General features: G+C 52.9%; 1 protein-coding gene across 1 annotated transcript in view; it reads right to left on the reverse strand.

Moving 5' to 3' along the window:
- Positions 1-13,274, reverse strand: part of LOC309669531 (phosphofurin acidic cluster sorting protein 2-like) — a gene marked incomplete at its 5' end in the record, with an annotated part of 69,792 nt that overhangs the window by 3,026 nt on the left and 53,492 nt on the right. Inside the window, 15 exons of the mRNA XM_082480233.1 lie at positions 42-152; positions 246-400; positions 678-784; positions 2,147-2,251; positions 2,370-2,502; positions 2,626-2,756; positions 3,048-3,119; positions 3,429-3,522; positions 7,517-7,668; positions 8,303-8,362; positions 9,085-9,165; positions 10,199-10,290; positions 10,448-10,610; positions 10,794-10,919; positions 11,291-11,380. Of these exons, the coding sequence (XP_082336359.1) occupies positions 42-152; positions 246-400; positions 678-784; positions 2,147-2,251; positions 2,370-2,502; positions 2,626-2,756; positions 3,048-3,119; positions 3,429-3,522; positions 7,517-7,668; positions 8,303-8,362; positions 9,085-9,165; positions 10,199-10,290; positions 10,448-10,610; positions 10,794-10,919; positions 11,291-11,380 (1,672 nt within the window). The remainder of the gene's footprint in view (positions 1-41; positions 153-245; positions 401-677; positions 785-2,146; positions 2,252-2,369; positions 2,503-2,625; positions 2,757-3,047; positions 3,120-3,428; positions 3,523-7,516; positions 7,669-8,302; positions 8,363-9,084; positions 9,166-10,198; positions 10,291-10,447; positions 10,611-10,793; positions 10,920-11,290; positions 11,381-13,274) is intronic.

The following is a 13,274-nucleotide window of genomic DNA, read 5'->3' on the forward strand; positions in this document are numbered from 1 at the left end:
CTTCAGGGCACTGCTAGCCCTGGGCTGGCCCTGCTCCTCACCTGCAATGGGTGGCTCAGCCCTGCTGAACAGCTCCCGCCATGCTGTGTCCAGGAAGAGAGTGCTGTATTTGTTGTCCACTGAGGCCAGGTACTTGGCAAGAGGGTGAGAGCCTGCGGGTGAGAAGGGCGACATTGGCTCCAGGCAGGGGAGCGTGGGGTGGTGGGTGAGGACAACCTTGGGGCTGGGCTCGCGGTGGCTCTTACCCAGCGGCACAAGTAGGAAGCGAAGGTAGTTGAGCCAGTCAGGTGTCTTGCTGGCCAGCTGCTCCACAAAGAAGCGGAGGACAACACTCAGGTAGCTCTGGTCCCCCGCCACCACCACCTTCACTGGGGGAGGCATGTGGGAGTTACAGTTACAGCTGCCAAAGGGAGAGAAGGAGACCATAAGGGACACGCAGTGGCTCAGCAGGTGAATTGGGGGCAGAGGACGTGCCCTGACAGGCCAGCCAACCCAGCATCAGAAACCCATTGCTGACAATTCCCAGCTTGCTGAGCACTGCTGTGGGCACAACCAGCACTGGGATCCCCCGCTTACAATCCCGAAGGGTCCTAACGAGCCCTGAGGGAGCCAGGACCCTTCCCAGCCCTTCTCTGCATTCACAGGGAGCCACCAGACTGAGCCCAAGCTGTACTCACTATCGCTGGATACGGGAGACAGTCGTGTTGAAGGCTGCCTGGATATCCGCCACGGAGCAGGTGGATACGACCAACTGCTTATGCGCCTGGAGCTGCTCACTCACGTACTGCCAATGCAGAGAGTTTGGGTTAAGGCACCCCAGGGGGGCATGGCTATGCTGGCCAGCACCAGCCCACACCTGCCCTGGCCCCTGGGATACAACTGGGACCCCTATCTCCACCCATGCTGTGCCCAGTGCCTTGAAACCATCAGGTCACCCCTGGCTGCGTGCCTGAACATCTTCGGTCCTCCCAGCTCTGCTCCACGGGACTGGCTGCCCTAGCCCCCTGCTCTCACCTTTGAGCACAGCAGTCACCACACTGCTATGGCAAAGGCAAAACTGTCCCAAGAACCTTCTTGACATAAAGGGTTTGGTCCAGGGACCCTCTGATTTAAATCCTGCCATCCCACAGCAGGGTCCAGTTCTAGGCTCAGTCCCCCTCTGCTCATTCCCTTCTCTTGCTCTCTCCCACTGCGGCGCTCCAAAATCCTTCTGTGTCTCTTCAGGTGTCTGTGTGCAGCTGAACAGTGGTAAAACAGGCAGTTGTGCTAGACAAGGAGGGGTTAGATAATGCCATTACAGGGTCTGGAAATGGGTGCTGCTCCTTTTTACCCTGTCAGGAAAAGAACTAGAGCAGGAACAAGCCAAAGAAGTGAGGCTTGGGTCAAAACTCCACCACCTCTCACTGAGAAACCCTTTCTTCTGCCACAAACCCTGCCTTGATTTTCCAGCACTGTTTCTGGCTGTCAGATGTAGCTGCAGTATCCCAAAGGGGTCTCACCAGTCCTTTATATAACTGCTGTTTGCATGTTTGCACACACGTACGTGACCCTACTCACCTTCAGCAGTCAACTCCTCCATGCATGGGGGAGGCAGGTGCTTGTCAGGGGCTGGGCCCATCCTCACATGGCCATGATGGTGATCAGCATAAGGCAGGAAGGCCTCACATGCCTCCCTGCCCAGAGATGCCCACTCTGACAATGCTCCCCGAGAGCAGTGGGCTACGGTCTCCCATCTCTCAGTGGGAAACAGCACCTCTGATGCTTCCCAGGCCCTGGTGCTAGCACATAGAGTCTGGCAGCTCTGCCAGGGCATCCAACAAAGCTCTGACCAGTGTGGTCACTGGGAGCCAGAACCAAGCGGTGAGGGCACAAGGTACAGTGCGTTAACCAGCCTTTCTGGGACTGCTCAGGGCATTATGCTTTGAGGATCCAGCATGCTGCTGTGTGGCACACGACCGAAGAGACACACCAGACTCGTGTGTGTAGCTCAGCACTGCAAATGCACTGTCTCCCTGAAGGAAGCTGGGGGAGAGGAGGACACAGCTCATCCCAGTTTACCTAGGACACCCTGCCATGGTTGGGAGAATCCCCTGGGACCCTGCTCACAGCTCCCCCCATGCATCCAGCTCCCGTCATGCCTACTCACCTGCCCCTGCCACTCAGCGACATTCACCAGCACAATGCTCTCGGGGAGCTGCTCATCCGAGACCAGGATTTGGTTCAGCTGATCGTAAACAGACTTTCGGGGCACCTATAACAGCATCACCATTAACCCTAGCTGGCTGCCTCGGCTGCTTTGCCCACGGCTGAAGGCACAGTAGGTCTCTTGAGTGAGAAGCCTCCACATGAGGTGGCTTGCAGGGCCTCACCTGGGTGCTGTGCCATGAGTCTGGAGAGCTCTCACTGTCCAGGCTGCTGGCGCGGCCACCCTGTCCCTTTGAGCTCTGCCGGTCCTTCACAGAGGTGCTGCGGGGACGCCACAACTGCTTGCTCTCTGCCTTGCTGTGAGCGAGAAGCAGGAGAGGCAACACTGTTGAGGACTTCCCATCTCCACCAACACCCACTCACTTCAGGGAGCCAGCGTGACCCCTCTCAGCCCTGGCATGGGGCGCAGACCCGCCTTACCTGGGGGACACGGCACTGGGGAGCTCAGTTTTGGTCCCAGGGCCCAGTTGGGCCAGTCTGTCCACACTGCCCTCCCTCGTGGCAGTCTCTGCGGGGGCCAGCCGTGAACATGGCTCCTCTGCGGCCAGCTCCTGAAGGCCACACACAGTCACTTCGCACACATTGCTCTCCAGGCCCTGCTCCCTGCACCCATGGGTGCCCCCATCCAGGACAGGCCTGATGTCCCTGCTGGATAGCCAAGGCTGCAGGGCCTCAAGGGGGCTGGGCTGCACCTCCTGCAGACCCCAACCCTCTTTCCATTCTTGCTGCTCTCCAGCCCAATCTACTTCTCCCCCCAGCCCTGCTCCCCACCAGGCTGGTGGGCACCCCCTGGTACCCCAGAAAGCAAGGTGGGTCCTCCACATCCTGTAGACTGGACTCACCACTGCAGGGACCTCCACGCCTGGCTCCTCCTGTGGTCGCAGCGCTCCTAGCTTCCGCTTGTCTGCCTCGCCCTGGGGAACAAGGAGCAAGGTCAGAGCAGGATGGAGCGCCCCGAGCGGGGCGGCCGCCAGTGACCCATGCCTGGCCTCACAGAACACATGCTCCCACAGGGGAGCCTGGCATCCCCCAGGGACTGAGGATGCCCCCCATCGCTACCTGTCTGCCTGCACTGGGAAAAAGAAGAGGAAAGAAGGGAAGGAGCAGCCCCAGGCTGGTGCTGCCAGGAGCTGTGGCCTCAGAGGGAGCTGTAGGCACTGTAGGGATGCTGGGCTGGCTGGGGAGGGAAGGGGGCAAGAGGTGGTGGTGGTGGTGTAACTCACAGGGCTGCCCGACTCTTGATCCTGCCCTTTCTGGCTGTGCAGACTGCCGATCTCAGTCTGGGAACCAGAATGAGAGACTCCCTCAAAGAAACGCCTGCAGAGAAACAGACAGACGAACGGACGGACAGACAGACAGATGGGAGAGAAAAAGGCAGGAATAAGAGAGGAACAAAGTCACCATGATCCCAGCACACCCCCACCAGCCTGTCCCAAGCACAGAGCACTGTGGAGAGGTCCCCAGTGGGACACAGGGGACAGACACCCAAGTGTCTGAGAGACTCATAGCCTAGGAGCAGACCTGCCAGCAGACTTTCAGCCCTACACACCATGGTCTGCTGCAACAATGCTGGGTGCAGGGACAGGATGGGGCCACCCCTAGACCAAGAGGGCTAAACCTGTGGCCCCAGTGAGTTGGAGGCAGGGTTCCTGTCTCCTAGCCAGCAGTGATTTCTCTCTCCAGTGATCCCCTACCACTGCGGTGAAGGGTGAGGAATCGCCACTTTGCCCCATCTCACTGGTATATATATGGTCTCTGTCAATACCACAACTCCAATGTGCTGCTAAACCTCTCTGCCCCCACTGCACCACACATTTCTGCTGCCTTGCCTTCTGCTCCCCATTTTCCAGGGAGAGCTCCTTGCCTCTGACTGCTGCTGCTGCACACTTCCAGCAGCAGCTTCCGCCTTCCCTTTCTGCTTTCCCATTTCCTGAAGCTCTGAAGATCACAGTATTGCACACAGAACCACACCTCAGGTATTGCAGCAGCACAGAAATGTCCTGTTTTGTTCACCAGCACTTTTTTTAGGTCTCTGAGCTGATGTTTTGGTAGAGCTGCACAGTGCAACTCCAAGGCCCTGTTTCCAAGTCACAATGGTCAACACAAACTCCCTTGGGGCAGCAGGACTGTCTCTGCCAGCAGTGTGAGCTTCCACCTTTGTTTCCCCTTTTTCCACCCATTATTTATTTGCCAAGGACACTCTCCACATCCTGTGGGCTGCTCAAAGACAAGTCTTTAGGAAACAAGCAGAGTCTATCACTGGATCTCACATGTCAGCTTTCTCAGGACCCTTGCAGCAACTGCAGCCCATCTGCAACGTGTGACTCTCCTGCAGGAGATCTGAGCTAGCTTCCCTCTAAACTGTATGTATGCACTTGCTCACTAACTCCCAGGAAAAGTTTCTCCTGATTTGCCTGGTTTGCAGATGGGGATACCAGGTTGAAGGTTTCCAGGGATGGTCATAGAGGCATAGAATTCTTCTGTTAGGACTCTGTCAGTTTCCATTGTTTTCAGGACACCTACAGACATCTGAATTTCCTGGCTTCTCCTTTTAGTTTCCTTTGGACACGTTTCCTAATTTGTGTACAGCACGCTGTGCTGCCAGGCACAAGAGTGTTTGTCAGGCTCTTTGCTTTCACTGCTCCTGGAAGGACATTTCCTCTCAGTAAATGATGGTCCCCACCACAGAGCAGCTCTTCAGCAGCAGTGTTTCTACACTGGCTGGGAGAAGTCAAGGCTCGATTTTCCTCTCACTACTCCATAACCAGCTGCTTCACAACATGTTAATTTACCAAAGCTACAGGTTTAGAGCCGGCACTGTACCCTGTCGAAACATTTTCTCCAGGTCACACAGGGATAAATGATGTCTCCTGTTATTAACATATTTCTGCTCTCTCCACTCCTCTAATCTCTGCTACAGGATCTCAGGCATTGTCACCACCCTGTCATTACTCTTTTCTGGGGTTGCTTGCCTTTTCTCAGCCAGCAATTTCAATCCATACAGACTATGTTAATAACTTAAGAGTCAAACCAGAGAAATATGTAAGTTTTCTAATAATTCACCCCCCAATCAGCATCTCTCCCACTTTTCTCTGTACTGTACCAGTGATTCCACCAGAAAGTGACATACCCCTAGCACCTCAAAAAGGTATTTTCATCCCCTCCTTTTTCTTAGACGTTGGATGCCTCTAGATTGTATACACTTGGTCTGGCTTTCAACACCCCATATAAATGGGGCTGTCTCCCCCCTTCCCCATGGAAGCTGTGTCTGTTTCTGCCCTCTCACACTTGCAATTCAGAAGCTTTCATCCCTCGAGGATGTGTCACACTGAGCACAGAGATCTTCTGCAATTCTCAGCTTTCCCTTTCCCTGTTCCACAGTTTAAAGACTCTTCTATAGGCACGATCCCTTCTGCACAGCCTCCTTCTGTTTTCAATGAATTAGCCCTCTCTCCCCCATCCATTTTCCCAGTCACCTATGGAGACATTTGCTCCTTCACCTCTGATCTTCAATCAAAGGCTCTGACTGTTGAGGTCTTACCTAACAGCCTCAGTTGTAGCTCCAGTTTCACCCCAGTGCAGGAGCAGCCTACAGCTGCACCGCCTCCGTGACTGATCAAAAGGATGGCAACCTGCTCCCAACACCACTAACCTACTCCCAACACCACTGGCCCACTCCAGGGCACCAACCACCGCTCACCCTTAAGGATTAACTTAACGCCCTTGCTCCACAGAGACCTTCACAGTGTCTAGGACGGCTGTCTATGACAATAAATAAATCCAATATGAGGATCACATCTTGAATTTACAGGCTGGGCTGGAAGGTCATCACCAGCTGAGAAGGCTATGCAAGGCCTTGGAACCATGCAGTCTACACTAAAGACCTTGGCAGTCAGCTCCCAAATCTTCTTAGATAAAGTACAGACCCAGTAATGTGAATTCAAGGGAATACACACTCGGCACTGCAAGAAATTGAGGCACTAGAGAGCAAACCAAGCTAGGGACACTGTGAACAGGCCAAAAAACAGCCCAGGGCCCAACAGGCTGTCCTACCAGAGACAGTAGCAAACACCCAAGGAAGACTGTAAGGCACGTACAAGCACAAACCAGCACTTATTGTAGGATCCTCTCCCACTGACCAGATGTTTGCAAGTAGGCACTTGCAGAACGAGGGTGGAGGTCTTACATTTAAATACTCTCAACAGACTATTTTTTTTTTAAAGTTTACATAGTTTTACATAGTTTTCGTACATAAACCATTATCTGACCACAAAAAGACCTTCCTTTTTCTCCCAAAGCACCTTTGTTTCCTTTAATGAGAGACCATGTGAAAGTCCTTTTGGAGTCTAAGCAGACCACCTAAGCAGCTATCTCCTTCACAATGACTTGTGGGTTTGTGGAAAACATGACTTCTGTCATGTTCCTGTTTCTTCCCCAGTGCCCCATGGGTTCCTGAATCCAGCATATTTAATTTCAAACAGTTTGCCTATGGCAGACCAAGCCTGCTACCCCTGCTAAGTACCTTCACAGAGATTGCAACTAATCCAAATTATATTTAAATACCAAACTATAGAAACAATAATGACAAGTAAGCTTGGCTTGGCTAGAAGAGACCCAGTGCACTGTGAGGCAGTCAAGTAGAAAAACAATGAAATGAAACTTTCTCACAAAAGGACAGCATGAAAACAGAACAGCCATGAGCAGAGAGGCCAGGTGAATATAGATCACATGGGAGAAAAGCCTGGTTTCACTGCATGGTCCACTGGAGATCTCTGTGCCAAGTCAGCAGTGTTTGGCAGAGCAAGTCAAGCCACCGGTGCCTGGGGAATGGGGTGAGGAGCATTGCTGATGGTTGCTAGTCACATGTCTCCACAAAGAGTGGGAATGCAGCATGCAGATCTCACAGGGACACAAGGACTGGCCCAAGCAGTCACAAAGTGCTCAGAAGACAGGCATGCTTCAGCATGGAGAGCACGAGAAGACCAGGACTGTCAGCAGAAAGATATGAGAGCTAGGAACAGCGGGGGCTTAGATCAAGTAGGTGCTCCTCCAGCAGATCAGTAAGTGTCAGATGCTGGGCTGGCAGGAAATGAAATGAGACTACATGTGAAGGAAGCCAGTCTTAATGGGCAATTTTGAGTTTACTAAACAGGATATGCAAGTGAGGAGCTCATGGTACCAATAGAAGATGGCGATGGGAGTGGAAACAAGACAATGCCTGCATTAGCCTAAGCAACAGAAAAGTGTCAGAGGGGATCTCTCCAGGTCCCACAGTCTGTGCTGCCGGCCTGTGACTCCCTGCAACCCTTACCTCAGGGTGGGCTTGGGTGTGCTGTGCACACTCTCATTGTCCTCAATCTCCGGGCCGCTGTCACTGTTGTTGCACTCTTCCAGGCTGTCATAGAGCAAGCCCAGGTCTTCCTCCACCTCCTGGGTCTGGTCTACAGGGTCAGAGTCCAGAACCTGTGGGACCAAGCCCAGAGGGCAATGAAGAGATATGGAGTCACCTGCATCCTAGGTCAGGCACATACAAGCTCCCTCCCAGCCACAAGGCACACCACAGCACTGTTCCCGCCTCAGGGAGCCAAATCCAGGCTGTGGAAGAAGCAAGTGACACATCACTGGGCCAAAGGAGGATGCCATGAGCATAACATCTGAAGGAGTCTCAGGCACCCATAATACTTGGAGTTAAGACACCTGGGAGAACCTCCACTGGCTGTGCTGCACACTCAGTGCAGGCTCCCAGCCAAGGCCAGCTACCCCCAGGCTGACATTAGCCTGCTCTCAGCCATGAACAGGATTGCCCCTGCAATGCCAGCTCCTGGGACAGAGCCACTGCATGACAGTACCCTCTCCCCAACAGGAAGATGTTTTTGATTTGAGCATGAGGCTCGGAGTTGCCTTCTTGAGGAAGAAGGCTTTGGAAGGCTTTGGAAAAGCCAAGGCCCCATCTGTGCCATGCCTCACACCACCTTTGGTAACACCCCTGAGCACCTGCAGCTCATGTCTTGTGCTCTCAGTGAGTGGGAACCAGCACTCTGACACCTACACATCTGCAGGAGACACTGCCAGGTGGGGCAGCCTTCCTGCTTCTTACCTCCTCTGTCACTTTAAACCTCTTCAGCAAAGCCACAAATTTCTGCTTGAAGTTTGGTTGCTAAAACAAAACAAGGGAAGAAAAAAGATCAGCAAAACTATCAAATCACGTTCCAAGATGACTAATGTACAGGCCATGGTTGTTCTCTTTAACATGCTGTCAGCTCCTTTCTGGGTCCACAGGCCCAAGGTCAGCTATGATCTGCCTTGCTCTTTATATTTGCTGTAGGATTTGGACTAAATCTGGACTCCACAAGAAGCCTCTGTATGTGAGAATGAAGGAGTGTGCAAGGACTCAGACTCTCTCTCTCCTACAGGCTGGAATAGCACTTTCTCTCAAGTGCCCAGGGACCTGCAGGGCTGAATCATGTGGGGACGAGGAGATGCTTGGAGAGCAGGGGGCTCGCAGGGCAGCTCCCCTCTTCTGCTGGCAGGCAGAGAAGCTGCTAATGGTTCACCCCTTCTTGCGCAAACTTTCCCCTTCCTCAGGGAAGGAAAGAGAAGAGACTATGTCACAACAGCAAGTCAAAACTGTTGCACGCAGGTCATCATTCATACAAAGCCAGGCTAAACACAGTACAGACTGTGAGCTGGGGTATAGCTCTGAGCAGCAAGGTAACTCATTAATGGCAAGAGGTTTTCCCCTTCTTCTCAGAGCCAAGGGTTCTCTCCCCTGCTCTGCCCAAGTGCCAGCAATCCCCCAAGCCCCTCTCACTCCCTGCAGGGAGGTGAGGAAGTGAATCCCTTCTATCCCTTTGATCACATTGTAAATACTGATGTTACTCTGGTCATTGATGTGGTTCGGATCATTTTCCTCCTAGCCTTCTTGGTTTTCCTCAAGTCATCCTCTTCATCAAATAGATCCTGCAAGCAAAAAGTCACAGCACATCAGAGCAACTCAGAGACCAGGGAGCAGCATCTCCTAGAAGTTCCCCTGCTCCACACTTGCCCCCCATTTTGAAAAGCTTTGGTCCACTCTGCTCCTAGAGTCTTGCTTCTCACTTCTCCCACCTCTCTCTATGTAGTTCCTTCTCCCTCCTTAGCACTGTCCCCCAATAGACCTTCTTCCCCAGCGCCTTTGCCCCAAGGCCCCTCCCGAGGGACATGTACCAGCAAGATTAAGAGAGACAGCAACTTTCTGCAACAGTCCTTGTTACAACCTAAAAAACTCTTCTCTCTGCACTCACCAGCCTCCCCGTGACCCACGTGTTGTCATCCTGCTCTCCCCTCTCCAGGGTTAGCTCAGAGGGCACAGCACTTGAGCTCACAAAAAGTGATCAGCCTCAACAATACATACAGCTCCCAGGGACATGGGGCCCTGATGTGTTAAGCCAGCATGATGGGACAGGTAATGTGGAGGACCCTGAACAGGGGTTTGTCCATGTGCTTGATCAGCACACTACCATAAGTCTGTTTTGGCCTCGAGTAGGCACCATAACAAGAGGGCAGCAAACAGCAGCGGCACAGCTCATCACAGGGCTGGGATGTGTCTGCCACATCTACCAGTTTCAGACCCAGACTGTACTTCTTCCTAGAATCTCTGTTCTCTCTCAGAGAGAGGGCAGCCTCTGACCTGTTATCACAGGGAGGCAGGAGAGAATCGTGGTGCAAGATGGAGGGGACTCAGCAGGGGTTTTATGATGCAGACCAGAGAGCTCCAAGGACAGGTGGGTGAAACCTATGGCTCTCCAAAGTCCCTTGCCCCACCATGGATTGGACAGCAGCCCACAGCTCTTCCTGCTGTCAGGTATTGTGGCTGTCTGCCCTCTGAAACCATAGCAAGTGGTTTTGTTTACAAGGGAGATGAGAGGGTTCAAGGTGACCAAGACCCTCAACCCCCGACTCTTGGCCCAGAAAAGGGCCCAGGACATAAGCCACCTTGCCAGGCTTCCCTTACCTGGCCCTGCACAGCATCATCACTAGCTTCCTGCTCTGAGGAGAAGCTGTCATCTTCTTCTTCAGAGTAGTTATCAATGTCTGGGGAGCGATCTGAAAGCAGACAGGGCAGATGCCAGAGCTAATCATGACACCTGTCATGGCTCCAGTGAAATGACCAGTATTGCTGGCAAGCGCTTGGTGACACACTCTGCTAGCCATGTCCTGTCCCAAATGCTTGCCTTCAGGTCTGTGATGAGCGCTAACACACCTGAAGCTTTGATTTTAGGACCTGAGGGGACGCTCCCATCCTCATGGTCAATTGGCTGACTGGACAAAGAGTAGATGCTGATTTCAGCCACTCGGATGTTCACGTCCTTCATGTTGCTGTGGAGGCCCAGAAGCTGCCCACCATCCGTCGGGTGCTGCATCACCTATGCAGACAGACAAGCCCCCTGCCAGCATGATACAATGGCAGCTGGCAGCCCAACCCCTCTGTCTCATAGCTAGCCAACAAGCCAGAGCACTCACAGCACTGAGCACCTGTGAGCCAGCCCAGCTCCCTTCCCAGTGCTGGCAAAGGGAGGCCATGAGAAGGTCCCCTCGGTTCCCAGTACCTCAGCCATGTTAATGATGCCCACTGCAAGGGTCTTGTAGCCCAGGATCGTGCGGTTCTTGTATCTCTTCCTCCGCTGCAGCATGATCTGTAGTTTGTTGCCATCTCTCTTGAGGAAATGTGGGTACTGGGGAAGGGAAGCAAGGGGAAGATGGCAGCATGAGGGCACGGCTCAGCCTGACACACAGGTAGGAAATTCTTCCTTGGTGCCAATGTACAGCAGGATTTGACCTGCTGAGGTTTGAGGTGCCCCTCAAAGGCCACCTGCACTCCGCATCATCCTCCAAATCCCCATACCCAGCAAAACAACCCCTGGAGCAATGGAGCAGCTGGCCAGCAGCAAGAATCTATGCTGTTGTGATCTGAGCATCGGCAACCACAGGAGGCCCCTCCTCAGAGGCTGCTCCCTTCACAATGAGCCCTCAAAGCCGTGCTTGCCAAGAAATGCCAGGTGAGGGGAGCACCAGGGAGCCCAGGGGACCAGGCAACACAAGGTACCTGCAGTGAGAAGGTCAGCTCCAGCTCAGTCTCCATCAGGCCGCCAGGCGGGAGGACGTATTCATTTGATCTCAGGACTCGCTTTGAACCCTACAACAAGATTGGTAGATGCACACAGCTAAGCTGGAGTATCTTGGCCACAGACTCCACTGCACCACGCACACAAGTCAATGGTGTTCACAGTCCACAAGGAAAGAGCCAGTGCCTTGACTCTGTTCTGTTCCACCTCACAGTGCCCACTTACACACAGCAATCAATGCTTTGCAAAAGCCTGCAGTTTCTCCTGAGCTGCCAAAAGCTCATTCTCCTTGCCCACCTGACAGGGAGCACTTGCTCGTCCCAAGCCTGCTCTGCTTAATCTATCTCCTTGCACCTGGAGCACATCGGACACTGTGGAAGGGGACACTGCTAGAGCCAGAGGTAGCCATGTATACAGCACCAGCAGAAGGAAAGGGTCCCAACTCACTGCCTAGCCAGCAAAGGGACAGGTCCTGGAACACACCTCTGCCCCCAGCAGGCAGATCCAGTGCAGACCCCTGCCCAAGCACAGCTGGCAGGATGACTGCTGGGACAAAGGCAGGATGTTTCAGGGGAACAGGGGTCCCTCTGCTTGCCCAGCTTGTCTCTCAGAAAACTCCTCTTAGTCTTTTCATTGCGCAACAGTCCTTATCTCTCTACATATACAAATGGGGGCTCTTACTGCCCAGGAGGGCAGTAAGAGTGATACTTTAACCATGTGCCCGCTCCAACTCTTTCTTTTCCTTCTGTCCTACCTTTTACTATCTCTACGGCTTGGCTGATGACAGAGACACTGAATGACTTGGGGGATGAAAAATGTCTACAAGTACTAGGCTCTCTTGGTTGCAGGGTGGCACAACTCACAGAACCCCTCGCAAAAGGCCCATGCCCACTGGCTGTGTCCTCACAGGGCTGTGGGACCAGCTCCAAGTATAAAATAGCCCATGGTGGTTCCTCACTCTCTCCTGCTTCCCTGTGAATGGGGCAGAAAGATGAGACATTGATTTAGGGAGGCAGCAGGATAGATCAGTACAGCTGTTCTTGCAAATCAGTCATTGCTTTTGTGAGCACTTCTTAATTTAAACTGTGGGCTACTAAGCAGAAGGGTCAAAGCTAACCAAATAGGCACAGCAGTCCAAAGGAACTGGGTCCAACTTCATATATGTTGCCCCTTCCCAGGACCTCATTGCATTCCCACACCCTTCCCAGCTTGATCCTGACAGATGCCATAGCCAGCAGGATCCTAAGTTGGCCGTGGCCAGAGCCCCTTCAGCAACTTAGACAAATCCTAGATTTGGCTAAGATTAGGTGAGGTTAGAGCCCCAAGCTCTTCATCTCCACTGCAAATGGGACAGCAGCCCCAGAAGTCATGACAGGAGCATGCAGGTGGCACCGTAAAGGAGACCACAGCTACATCCTCTCTGCAATCAAAGAGAACGGCAATGGCCACAGGCGTGTTTCAGCACCCAGTGAGCACCAAAGAAGCTTGCTGATGGGAACTTCAGCAGGGTCTAGTAAACCTGGGTGGCGCTGACATAAGGCCTTTCTTGCACCTCTGTTACTGGTGTTACCCATGCTAGCAAGGAAAAAAATGAAACAACCTATAAAGGGGAGGCAAGAAAGGCCTCCACATTTTGCCATGATGCAGCATTACAGTTGTCACTGATGCCTGAGCAAAGACAAGATCTAGTGAAATACTTCTTGGTTTCCAAGAGGCACAGTCTGAGTTGTCTGCAACATTGCCCCCAGTAACTGTGCCACAAGTCAGGTTTTCCTGTGAGAGGCCTTCCTAAAACTGGAGAGGAGTTGGAGCTCATCCCCTTCACCATCTGTGAGCTTTCCTGACCAAGAACGCACTGACTCTTCCTTCCTGAACACTTCTTTAATAACAAATAGGTGGTCACTATGACAGTGACCATTTACGTTAGCACATTTGCCATTTGCTCTTTGTTGCAGAGAGTTTATC

The sequence above is a fragment of the Vanellus vanellus genome (assembly GCF_965231255.1).
Source record: "Vanellus vanellus genome assembly, chromosome: 3".
NCBI classification, from domain to species: domain Eukaryota; kingdom Metazoa; phylum Chordata; class Aves; order Charadriiformes; family Charadriidae; genus Vanellus; species Vanellus vanellus.